Consider the following 12,720-nt stretch of genomic DNA (forward strand, 5'->3'; position numbering starts at 1 on the left):
TGCGCTATGACGAACAAACCTGCGGAAGCACGACATCTAGGCAGCCCCGCTCAAAGCGGTTCAAATGTCACGCTGAAGTGTGCTGCGCGCCCTGGCGTTCAAGAATGGCGGGGGGAGGCCGGTTCGTCTATCATTGTCGTTGGCGGTTTTCTTAGCTATGGCTTGTATTTATTTTTCTTTTTGCTTGTGTGTGTGTGGTAAATGAACGATATCTACTAAAAATCATACATTAATTAAACGAAAATGCGACATCCACACAATCGTTGCAATTGCCACAAACAAATCCCATACGCCTTCCTCGAAAGAAAAACATCGCAGTTGATGAAAAATTCGTCCTGGCCCGGAGATCAAACACTGGACCACCGCCTTATTAAAGCAGCCGCGCTACCATCTGAGCTAAGCAGATGGCTAGCAGATGGCCGGGCAAAGTCGAATTTGTTAACTCGAAGCAAGTGTTTGACGTTATAGCCCATTGTAGAAAAGAACTATTACGTCGAACTCTTGCTTTTGCTTACGTGGGCGTGGTCGCCTCTGTTTCGAGTTTCAAACTTATTACTTGCCCAGAAGATGGCACGATCGTGCAGTAAATGGAGCAGAAAGAGAAATTTCAATGGTATTCAGTCTTTGCTGCCGTGGAAACAGTACTCGGCAGTAGTCCCCAAGCTCCCATGGAAGCAGTACTTGACAGTACTCCCCAAGATCTTCGAAGCCGTTGTGAAACTTTCAACCCAAGCATTCCAAAGTAGTAAAAAACCTAACTGCCACGTCGTGCATTAAGTATTCTCTCACTAGATCCTGCATGCGCAAATTGAGCGCCAGTTTTATTACACTGATCCGGTGCCTATTAGAAGCAGTTTTCCTAGCGTAACAGTGGCCACTGTGGCTGAACGCCTAAAGAAGCCGGTCTTGAGTGGGACGGACGTGATTACAGAAAGCAGTAATATAAAAAAAAGAGTAATGGCTATTCCGTACAGTCATTCAGTATCGCACAGGCTTAAAAAATTGCAAGTAGACATGACGTTAATGTTGTTTTCACTTCTCCCAGTGAGCTAGATAAGGTATGCACTGCCGTGCAGAGGAACATGAAGCAGGTAAAATGCAGAAAAAGAACAGATATTTGTCCAGTGAAGCACAATAAGAACAAAAGTTTTACTGACTGCGTGTGGGTGTGGTTTATAAAGTTCCCTTTAGCTGTGGCCAGTTCTACGTAGGGCAAACGGGGTGGTGTATAAATAAGAGGCTAATGGAACGTAAAAGGTCATTAACCGGTGGACCACCTTCTAACCTTTCCCTACATTGCCAAGATTGTAACTGCATGCCAGAGTTAGATGAATGCGCGATATTGTACAAGCACAAGAATGAAGATCTTCTGGCAGAGGCATGGCATATCTATAATGATGGAAGTGACTGCGGGAGTCAACCTTCGATTACATTACATAAGGAAGAGATTAAGTGCCTTAACCTTATCTGTGTTACACGTGGTGATACTATTCCTGAGCTTGCGCAGATGAGTCTTCCTTCAGTTGATAGTCGGCGTTCGCGTTGTCTACTTCTCTTATGTCCTGTCCACACGCCTCACCTTTTTTGCATAAGAGATCGAAAGTGTGATAAAACAAAATGGTAGATCAGAGAAAAAAAACACCGTCCTGCGTATGCCAACCGATTGCATTCTGATTCATCTACACGAATGTATATATGCATCGCTAGTAATACAAATGCCAGAAGACAAGCGGAGTGCCACGTTACTAGATGGCCATATAGATGCACGATGTTTAATTGACAAACGTACGATGATCGGGCACATTTCATTGTCTGTTCCCTCAGGGCGCATATACTAAAAAATAAATAGCACAAACGTTGGGTAAGATTACGGTAAACGTAAGTACAAGTTGTGTCGAGCACCGAGAAGGCGTTTCACCCGGAAGCACGAATGCGCATCGAAGACTGGCTTGGAATGCGTCGAATGCATATTTGATCGTTAACATGATGCGCCGATGCGCATTGAGACGAAGGAACGGTGGAATATGACCACGTCGAGTTCCAACAATTATCATGTACTTGGCATAATACCATACAAGACCTGTGGGTAAAGGTGAAGTTTTCTGTTTTTAAAGGCTAGTTAACTATTAGTTTCTGAATTCTAATTAAGGCCGTAATAGGTGAATTCGACGTCTGCTCTTACCGAATACATTAGGGCCAGCTGCCGGCATACGGACCTTCGTACGACGTCGTAGGTCCGGTCAAGCAAAGGGCCGTGGATGCCACAGTATACCGCGCTGCAAACCGTAACCAGGAGAGAGAAGATATTGCGCGGGGTAAACTGCAATTTCCCATGTTCAAATACATGTAAGCGTTAGAACTGCATTTACGAGAGAAACCCTGGTCTAATTTGAATTAACTTTCTTGAATTTGAGAGAAAAAACTTGCGTGTACCTTTAACTATAGGGCGGCGCCAGCATCGCTGGTTAGAAGTGCCACCGACGGCGTTGATGGGGAACTCGCGCCTTGATGGGGAACTCGCGCCTTGATGGGGAACTCGCGCCTTGATGGGGAACTCGCGCCTTGGTGGTACGTCGACTGTGCATTGTGCAGGTGGATTGCGGTCTTGTGACGACCATGGAAGTCAGAGTAAGCCGCGTATGAAAGCGTAGTGATAGAAGCAGGTGCGTGTTTAATTGTAATCTTTAGCTGGGGCTGTTTCCAATTCCGCGTAAAAATAAAATAATATACATTCTGTGCTCCCAGGTGAAAGAACCACGATTTTATTATGAGGCACGCCTCAGTGGGGGACTTCGGGAGTTTAAACCAAAATTTCGCTTACTTAAGTGCGTAGAAAGTTCAGAAAATCTTCTCCGGGAAGACCGCATTCAAATGGAAATGATATTGTCGAACTTGAGAGAGATAGCAAAAGTGCACTGACTCTAGCAAGCGAAATTTTCATTTTGGGCCTGAAATATATAAATAATTATCGAAAATTGGTTGGAGCGTTGCTTGTATGAAGGGTGGGAGAGTTTTCGAATGTTCCCGCCACTGCACATGTCACTTCCGTTTTCATTCCGTCAGTTTGTTTTATCGTACAATCCTGATGGTTCAGTTTCTGGCCATACAACAACAAGACTATATATATATATATATATATATATATATATATATATATATATATATATATATATATATATATATATATATATATATATATATAATGCGTGCCATCCCTTTCCTTTTAAGCAATATGCACGCGAAATTCCGGCCACGAACAAAAATGCGGGTTATCAGCGTGACATGTCACCGTTTAGAGAAAAATTGGGAGAGTATAGCTTTGAAGAACGAATCCGCCAGCGAGACAGGTAGCACTCGCTGTTTCGGAACAAGATACACCCTCCCGAATGGGGTCCACTTCTTTAGATCGTATATTCAACCACAGCTCGGTATTTATGACTTCTTTTACTCGCAAGTGGGAGCAACATTACTCAATTTGTGCACGAAGAAGGGAAAACGTGCTCCATGGGAGAGTAGGCGGTGAAAAAAAGTTGCCGTCGCACTGCGTTCGCTCTTGAGACTGCGTCTTAGTCTGAAAAATAATTTACCCCCTTAGAAGGGAATAAGGCTGAACCGGACTTTTCATCCCAGACACACACCTGCGTCTTAATTATAGAGCAATTTACCGTCTGACTCACTTTTATGGGTGTATATTTTACAGCTCACGCAGCTAGATGAGACACATACTCATAAAAAGATTGTCAATAAGGCCCGAGGTATCATTGCCGAGGGTCAGGGTCGGTCGCTTTAGGAGCTAGGTCACTGTCACGACTAAAAAACAAGGCCTAGATTTTTTTTTTGTAGTTTACAATGTCTGTGTGTTCGTTTGTAATCACCTCAGTGCTAACAAAAAGAGTAAATGTTACCCTTTCGATAACAAGTAACAACCAAGCGTGAATTTTTCATCAATAAAGAGTTCCTTCATATTTGTTTTACCAAGAAAAGTTGTGCAACTTGGACGTCTAACTGCACTTATCCGCGCATTGGATTACGAACGCACCTGGACACCGTTCGCTATCTGGCATCGAAGCTCCGACAAAAAGATAAACCGTAAAATTTATGCCAGGAATATGCGTGAGAAAAGTCATTAAACTAAAAAGAAAATGCAAGATATCTGAAAGCAGTTAAATAGTCTAAAACAGTGACTTCGCTGATGGGCGTACGCCAAAGATGTTACAGCGTGTATGATAACTTATTCTTAATTTTCTAGTAGAAATCCCGAGAATATATTATCCTGCAGGAATTGAATAGCTGCGTGAGAACGTTGCATTTATGGAACTGGTTACGAACATCCCGAATGTCGAGTTTCACGCGTTGCATTACGGTTCAATCGTCCGACTTGTTTTCCGAAAAATATTCTCCCCAGTTTCATAATTTGTACTTGTCCGTTTACTGTCTCTAGGCATGTAGTCATATTCATGCCTCTGTGGTAAAGGCAATCGTGACGAAAACCATTATAGTAGTAGCATGTTTTGCATTATTAAGACATTTCGTATTGTCTTTCTGTAACGCGTTCTAATTATGATATATTTTCGTGGAAATTTTTTAATGAAATCTATCGATAAGATTTGTATTAATAGTTAATGTACCGACTTCATTGTATCGCTAAATTAGGCAACGCCGCAGGATACTCCGTGAGAGCTTACCACGAAGTTGACCACGTGCGATGCCGGGCTTTCGCCCAGCATGCCATGTTGTGACATGGAACAATACCAACAGCCCATTTGTGCTGCAAAGATCGAAAGCCTGATTAACACAACAAGGCAGAAAATAAAAAAAAAGAATGGTCACGTGTATGCCAAATGACTGCGTTCTGATTCGCCTACACTAAACCGATACGCATATACACCGGTAGCTAGACAAATGGCAGAATTAAAGGGAAGCTGAAGAGTCTGTCGAATTCAATAAGACGCTCTTATACGGATGCGGGAACCTTATAAACCATGTAGGTAAAATTTGGTGTTTTTTTTTCGATTAGGAGCGACGTAATCGTCGGTTGAAATTGCGCTGTAGCTCCGCCCCCCGTTGAGTGAGCGAGCGGAGCGGAGACCGGAAACCGCGGTGTTGTGACGTCAACTCTGTTTCATTCCTTCGTAGCGTCCGCGACCGTGCCTGACCACGCTTGTTTCTGCGTGCGTGCCATCGTAATCTGCTTGGATCGACCCGGCATTCCTTTGTTGGTGCGTCTGCGTGTATGTAGAGTGGTAGTCAACGTGCGCGGTAGTCAACGTGAGTGGTAATCAACATGAGTGGTAGTCAACAGATAAAGGTCACTACACGTACTGCATGAACCGGGAAGCTTTTCACGCGTTTAAACCGTCTTTGAAGATTGCCGACAGCTTTGGACAGCGCACAAATGCCGACGATCGCATCTCCGCTTACGTTCCACGAGGAGGCAAGCAGGAACACAACACTACAGTTGTTTGACCGGAAACAAGCTCACTAGATCGGCGAAAGATCGGCGAGATCACTAGATCGCTTTCCAAAAAACATACTCGCCAAAGAGCATTTCCAACACGAGGAGATCCCAAGACTTTGCTTTCGCTCGCGTCGAAAGCACTGCTTGCACCAGCATCGTTTGCTTCTTCGAGAGGCCGGCTCTTCGCAATCGGCTCGTACATGTAGGGAGTAACGCCGAACTCCTCAGAAAAACGCAGTTTCTCTAAATTTTTCATTACCGTCTCAGAAAAAACAGCACCAAACTACCTGGCACCGCACTTCATGTGTAGCGGCAGCGGTCGGTTACTAGAGTGTACGTCACGAGGCGCACCGACCAATCACAGGCGGAAACGAGACGCGCGAGCTGGGCGTGTCCACTGCTGCATTTTTCGTCGGAATAAAATATATTTGCGCTTTCTTTCGCTGAATTTCGATACGATATTCGAATTTGGAGGGTTGAAAACCATTATGTACAGATGTTCCCTCATTTTTGCTGGAAAACTTTTCAACTTCCCTTTAATTCGCATAAAGGTGTGAAGCTCATGCACATTTCATGATCTATGCCCTGATGGCGCATCTACGCAAAATGTATATATGCAACGTTGGGTAGGATTACGGTAAGCGCTAAGTAGCATCGAACACACACCGAAAACTGGCTTGGAATGCCTTTACTGCACTTTGATGGTCGATGCGACGCGTCGTTACGCCTTTACTCCGCTTCGTGCATCAGGTGCAACGCTGAGGAAGGTACGCCAGTAGTGCGGTCTCCAAATTTTATCCCTGCGCGCGTTCCGTCTATGCTTCGCTGGGCGCCAGCGGCCTTTGCTCGCGGGAGCGTGCACGAGAGGGTGCCACGACGGGATGCAAATAAAAAGCAACGAAAGCAAATTGATATAAAACAATGCGTTAGCAGCCGAGTGGACACATGATTTGATTTCTTCTAAGGGTAAATTCTTATTTTGATTAAGAACTGACCTTACATAAAGAACATTTTCACATCAAGTGGCTCCGTTCATGCTGTTTCCAAGTGCGAACGCAGCCACTGCAAAAAGTATTTCTAAACTCCACAGCGTTACACGTCATGTATGAAACTGAGTTTAGCTATGAGGATACGTCGGAACATGACCGTGTCCGATGCAAAGAAGTACTAAACATGTACTGGGGAAAATAACTTGAATCCGAGTTGGGTAAAACTGGCAGGTTTCTGTTTTTGAAGGCTAGTTAAATATTAGTATTTTTCATGCTAATTAAGAGCGCTATATGTGAATTCGACATCTGCTCCTGCCGCATACACTATGGCCAGCTGATGGCATATCGTCTTTCGTACAACGCCGGTCTTCTGACCAGGTGACGACCATAGATGCCACCACAGTAGACCACGCTGCAAACAGTAACCACGGAAGAGGAAGCTTTAGCTCGAGGCTAACCACAATTCCGCCTGCTCAAATACATGTGAAACCCGGAAATCCTTGTACGAGACAACCCCTGGACTAATGCATATGAAATTTGTTGAACTTAAGAAAACAAAATTATGTTCTGGAGGCTACAATTATCAGATCGTGCGTCTATTGCTAACGTTAGGGCGGCGCCACCATCGATAAATAGAAGCGCCACCAACGGCGTTGACAGGAAACTCACGTCTTGACCGGGGCCTGGCTGTCCGTCAACTGTGCATGTCCGGGTGGATTGCGGTCACGTGACGGCCATGGATGCCACAGTAATACGCGCTGTAAAACGTAGCAAGGAAAGCGGGTGCGTGCCTAACAGAAAATTTAACGGGGCGGTTTGGGATTCCGCATACTAAATAAATGAAATTAAATTCTGGGGTTCTACGTGCCAAATCCACGATTCCATTATGAGGCACGCTGTAATGGGTGACTCAGGAAATTTAGACCGAAAGCCCGACTATACAAAACGCAAGAATGCTTCCATGAGAAAACAGCTGGAGTGATGCGAATGAAATTGTTAAACTTCAGAAACAGAAAATTAAAATTGTACTGTCTCTAGCGGGCAAAATTTTCGTTTTGAGCCTGAAGTATTACAAAAATTATCAAAAATTGGTTGGCGCGTTGTTTGTGTGGTGGGTCGAGGCTTTTCGAGCACGCTATGTCCGCTACCTATTTATCGGACTGTTTTACACTGCATCGCATTTTGCAAAGTGAGATTCGGAAATTCATCCCTTACCCCAGAGGTAACTTCCGTTTTCCTTTTGTCAATGCGTTCAATTGCACGAACCGCCGTGGTTGCTCTGTGGCTATGGCGTGAGGCTGCTGAGCACGAGGTCGCGGGATCGAATCCCGGCCATTGCGGCCACATTTCGATGGGGGCGAATTGCGAAAACATCCGTGTACTTAGATTTAGGTGCACGTTAAAGAACCTCAGATGGTCAAAGTTTCGGGAGTCCTCCACTATGGCGTGCCTCATAATCAGAAAATTGTTTTGGCACGTACAAACCCCATAATTTCTTTTTTCAATTGTACAAACGTGGCGGTTCTTATTCGGGGCAAACAACAACAATCATTTACATATATTGCGCGCCTTTCCTTTCTTTTAAAGCTGCACCGCCGGGACATTCCACTCGCAAACAGCAATCAGCGTTGTCACGTGACGCGGAACTCTTCACAGAAAAGTCGCACGCGCAAAGCTTTCGAGAAGGCAGGTGCAAGTAAGAGAGGCAGCAATCATTGTTTCGGAACAAGATACACCTGCAAAAATGGTGCATGCTTTTAAAATGACTATTGCACCATCGCCTGGAAGTTGAGTTATTTTACTCCCAAATGAGTGAGTTTTCGCAAGTTGTGCCTAAAAGAGAGTAAACTAGCTCAAAGGGAGATTAGCCTAAGAAGAAATAAAGTTACCGTGACACTGCGTTCGTTATTAAACCTTTGCGTCCCAGACTGTACAGTAATTTACACCCTTAGAAGTGAATAAGGGTGCGAACCACTCTATTACTCACACATTGACACCTATTTGTTCAATGGTGTGAGTTATAGACCGATTTGCACCCTTATTCACTTTTAAGGGTATATATTTTACAGCTCACGGAGTTTGTTGGGACACACATAGCTAAGGAGGATTGTCAAGAAGGCCTGACATGTCGTTGCCAAGCGTCAGGGGCTGTCACTTCAACATCTTGGTCACTGTCGTAACCAAAAAAAAAAACAACCTACCTATGTTTGCAATCTCTATGTGTTCATAGCGTATGACATCTGTGCCAACAAAGAAAATAAGTCTTACCGTTCCGAGAACACGAAACAACAAAGCGTGCGCGTTTTGTCAAGAAAGGCTGCCTTCCAATACGTTTCACCAAGCAAAACTTACTCGACATCCAGCAGAAATATTTCGTGTATTCGAATGCGAACAAACCTAGACCCCGTTCGCTATCTGGCATACATACTCCGATGAAAGCTAAAACACAAAATTCATTCTAGCAATATTCATGAGAAAACTCATTAAACTAAAAAGGAAATGCAAGCATCTGTTCCACTTCGTGTAACATATATGGAAGTAGTTGAATAATCTAAAACAGTGACCTCACTGATCGAAAGATGTGACAGAGTGTTTAGAGCGACTGAAAGTTGAGCTAGTTAGTAAGGATTCATTATGCAAAAAAGAAGTGAGGCTAAAAAAAGGCTTTAAAAAGTTGCAAGTAGATATGATGTTAATGTTGCTTTCACTGCTCCCAATGAGCTAGGTAAGATATGCGCTGCCGTGCAGAGGAAAAAGGAGCAGGTAAAAGCAAAAAAGAACAGATATTTGTTCAGTGAAGCACAATAAGAACAACAGGTTTACTGACTGTCGTATGGGTGTGGTTTATAAAATTCACCTTAGCTGTGGCCAGTTCTACGTAGGGCAAATGGGGTGGTGTATCAATCAGAGGCTAATGGAGCATAAAAGGTCGTTAACTGGTGGATCACCTAATCTATCCCTACATTGCCAAGATTGTAACTGCACGGCAGAGTTAGATGAATGCGCGATATTGTACAGACGTAAGAATGAAGATACGCGTCTTATGGTAGAGGCAGGCATATCTATAATGGTGCAAGTGCGTGCGTGAGTAAGCCTTCGATTACTTTACATAAGGAACAGAATAAGTGCCTTAATAGTTATCCCTCACGTAGACCGACACATGTACCAGACTGACACGTGGTGATACCATTCCTGAGCTTGCGCAGATGAGTTTTGTGTCTTCTTTCTTTTTTCGCCTCAGTTCTCCCTTCAGTTCACAGTCGGCGTTCGTGTTGTACACTTCTCTAATCTTGTGTCCTGTCTATACCCCTCACCTCTTTTTTGCATAATGTGACAGAGTGTACGGAACTTCATAATTGGGTATCTTAGTTGAATTGCTGCATGCCTGGAACTGGTGACAAACTCACGGGAGGTCGAGTTTCAAGTCTTGCGTTAGGGTTCAATATAGTTCATATAGTTTCATAATTAGTACTTTACTACTACCTCTAGCCATTTAGTCATATCCATGCCTCTGTAGTAAAGGCAATCGTGACGAAAGCAAATAATTATATCGTCTACACTGGTAAGACATTTCTTATAGACATTTTGTAATGCCCTCTAATTTCAATAAATTTTCGCAGCAATTTAACGTAATGTATGGATAAGATTTGTACTAATGGGTAATGTAACAACTGCATGGTATTGGTAAATTAGGCAACGCTGTAAGAAACTCCGTGCGAGCTTACCACTAGGTTTACCACGTATAGTGCTGGTCTGTAAACCACGTTGCCATGGTGTGACATGGAGGAATCCCGGTCCCCACTGAGTGCTGCAGAGATAGAAAGCGAGATTAAGACAAAAGGGCAGAATGAAAAGAAACGGTCGCGTGACTCAACCCACGGTGATATGATTCGACCGCATGAAGGGAAACTGTATGTACAATGCTAGTCAGTCATACGGCAGAAGAGAAGCATGGTGTAACGTAACCAAATAGTGATAGGCGGGCACGATGTTTATTTCACATAAACGTATTGAAGATCATGGACATTTAATTTTCTGCGGTCTTATGGCGCATCTACCAAATATGAATGTAAACAACGTTGTGTATAATTACGGTGACATTGTTTTCGTACCACGCTTTCATGCCATGTACCACTGGCTTCATTTCTTAGTTGATTTAAACTCCTACTTCGCGTTTCGCGAAATGTATAGGTCATAGTACATGAAGAGAAATTCACGCAAGTGAAATAATTTTTAGCGAAATTTGTCTTGGTAGCTTAGTCGCTTGAAATAATGGCAGTAAGTACCTGCGGAACTGCCGCTTGAATTATTTATGCGCTGTGAGTGGAGGAAACGGACGGAAAGGCTGGAAAACGTTTAATTGGGCAGAATTACAAAGCACGGTCACATTGTACGAGGCCGAAAAACCCCGGCTCTCCGCTCTTGTGCGGAAAAACGTCCAGTGGCTCTCAGGGTTGCTTGACCTGGTTTTTGAGTACAGCTATGTTTAGAGCTGAAGCTCACATCCCTCTCGGACGCTCCAAGTCCACTTGGAAAAGCAAAACTACTTTTGCATTGACTGGTCATGTCAACAGTCTTGTAGATGTCGGGGTTGTGTGCGATGACGCAGGCGCCGTCGACTTGGAAGGTGGGGCGAGGCTTCATCTACGGGTGAAGATGAGATATACGCGTCTACAAGTTCAGCGGACGCGTGAAAAGGGACATGGTCCTCGGGCGGCGAGTCGGCGGTGTCATGAGTGGGGGGGGGGGGGGGGGTTCATCTCCCTCAGTCGGCTGGGCCAGGATTGGGTCGAAGTATGCTGGACGGTAACTCTTCATCTGACTTACATGAACAACTCCACTATCTTGTCTAGAGATTGTGGAGTTGGTTACCTGTCGAACGTCATAGGTGACTGGAGTTCGCTTGCGTGTGACTTGGTATAAGACTTTGAACTTGGGAGCAATCGTTTCAGATCCCTCTAGTATAGGCTCTTGCCGTCGTACCCATACAAAGTCTCCAATGTCAAATGATGCCTCGCAGTTAGTCCTGTAATGTATTTTTTTCCGAGTTTATTGCGCTTGTTCCGAGTTACTCACTGCTTCGGTTCACCCGTCTGGCAGTTTCAGGAGCCTTTCGGTGAGGTTAGAGGCTTGATGTGGGCAGACATTTTGATGTGGCAGCTTTGGTATGAACCCAAACAAAAGTTGGAAGGGCGAAAAGGCAGTGCTTCGGTGGTGGGTTGTATTGACAGCGAAAGCGGCTTCTTTTAGTTTCGTGACCCAAAGTGACTGATCACCATCGCACAGGTTCCGAAGTACCGTCACAAGTGTACCATTGGCCCGCTCAACAAGTCCGCTGCTGGCAGCATGGTATGCTACTGAAAAATGCATGTTCATAGCTTGCATGCGCATGACATTCTTTAAGTGGTGAGACTCCAATGAATTGGCACGATCGTAGGGACAGTCGTCAGGGGCTCTAAATCTGTAGAACAACGAATGCAAGTACTTCAGTGCATCTTTGGTTGTGGTTGTGGGCGCCACTGCTGGACGATGTATCTGGTTGTGAAGTCAATGACGTTGAGGATGTACTTCTGTTCCGTTTCTGGTATTCTGATGTGGTCAATAGCTACGGCACTGAAGGGAATCTGAGTAGTAGGCATGTAACACATTGTGCCAACTGAACGTGTGGAAGGCCGGTCGTGCACCTGGCAAACTTGACAGGCTTCGACGTACTCTTTCGTAGTAGCAGCCATCTTCGGCCACCAATAGCGTTCTTTGATGTTTGTGAGGGTGCGTGACACATCCATGTGTCCATTCGCATCATGAGCAAGTTCAAGGACTTGCTGTTGCATCTTGGCTGGGACAACAATTATGTGCAGGTCTGGATTCACAACCCTGCAGAGGATTTTATGGGCCACAACAAAGTTCTGGCTCTCCTATCCTGACAGAAGCTTTGCATGGATGGCCTTGCATGTTTCATCTTCAGCTTGCATTGCGATGAGGGTGTGGCCTTGAGACACTGTGGCGCATTATTAATGTGAAAGCATGTCAGCCACATGGTTCTAACATCCTGGTCGATGATAAACCAAGAAGTCAAACTCTGCTAGATCGTCGAGACGGCTTAAAGTTTGTCGTCAAGCAGACGACTAACCAGTCGTCTGCCAGAAGATGGAACCTTCGTCCGAGTAGGTAATGTGGAAGCTTCACTGTAGAAGCCCAATGCACGGCCAAAGCTTCCCAAACGTTGCTGTGCAGTTTACGCTCAGGTTCTGTGAGCACTCGGCTGGCATACTC

The 12,720-nt window shown here is 44.7% G+C and overlaps 1 protein-coding gene across 32 annotated transcripts in view; it reads right to left on the minus strand.

Annotated features, from left to right (window-relative positions):
* The window catches only part of LOC139051806 (uncharacterized), a 280,388-nt gene that overhangs the window by 211,228 nt on the left and 56,440 nt on the right, over positions 1 to 12,720 (minus strand). For 24 of the 32 annotated variants that reach the window (XM_070528799.1, XM_070528798.1, XM_070528800.1 and 21 more), the window contains exons 1-3: positions 7,117 to 7,206; positions 4,686 to 4,768; positions 2,183 to 2,276 (exon numbers count right to left, since the gene is read on the minus strand). In XM_070528799.1, the coding sequence (XP_070384900.1) occupies positions 2,183 to 2,276; positions 4,686 to 4,732 (141 nt within the window). In that variant the 5' untranslated portion in view covers positions 4,733 to 4,768; positions 7,117 to 7,206. Of the gene's footprint in view, positions 1 to 2,182; positions 2,277 to 4,685; positions 4,769 to 7,116; positions 7,207 to 10,172; positions 10,256 to 12,720 lie in introns of those variants that run through there. The other 8 variants (XR_011509555.1, XR_011509556.1, XR_011509557.1 and 5 more) reach the window with 2 other exon arrangements.

This window comes from Dermacentor albipictus, unplaced genomic scaffold, assembly GCF_038994185.2.
Source record: "Dermacentor albipictus isolate Rhodes 1998 colony unplaced genomic scaffold, USDA_Dalb.pri_finalv2 scaffold_14, whole genome shotgun sequence".
NCBI lineage: Eukaryota > Metazoa > Arthropoda > Arachnida > Ixodida > Ixodidae > Dermacentor > Dermacentor albipictus.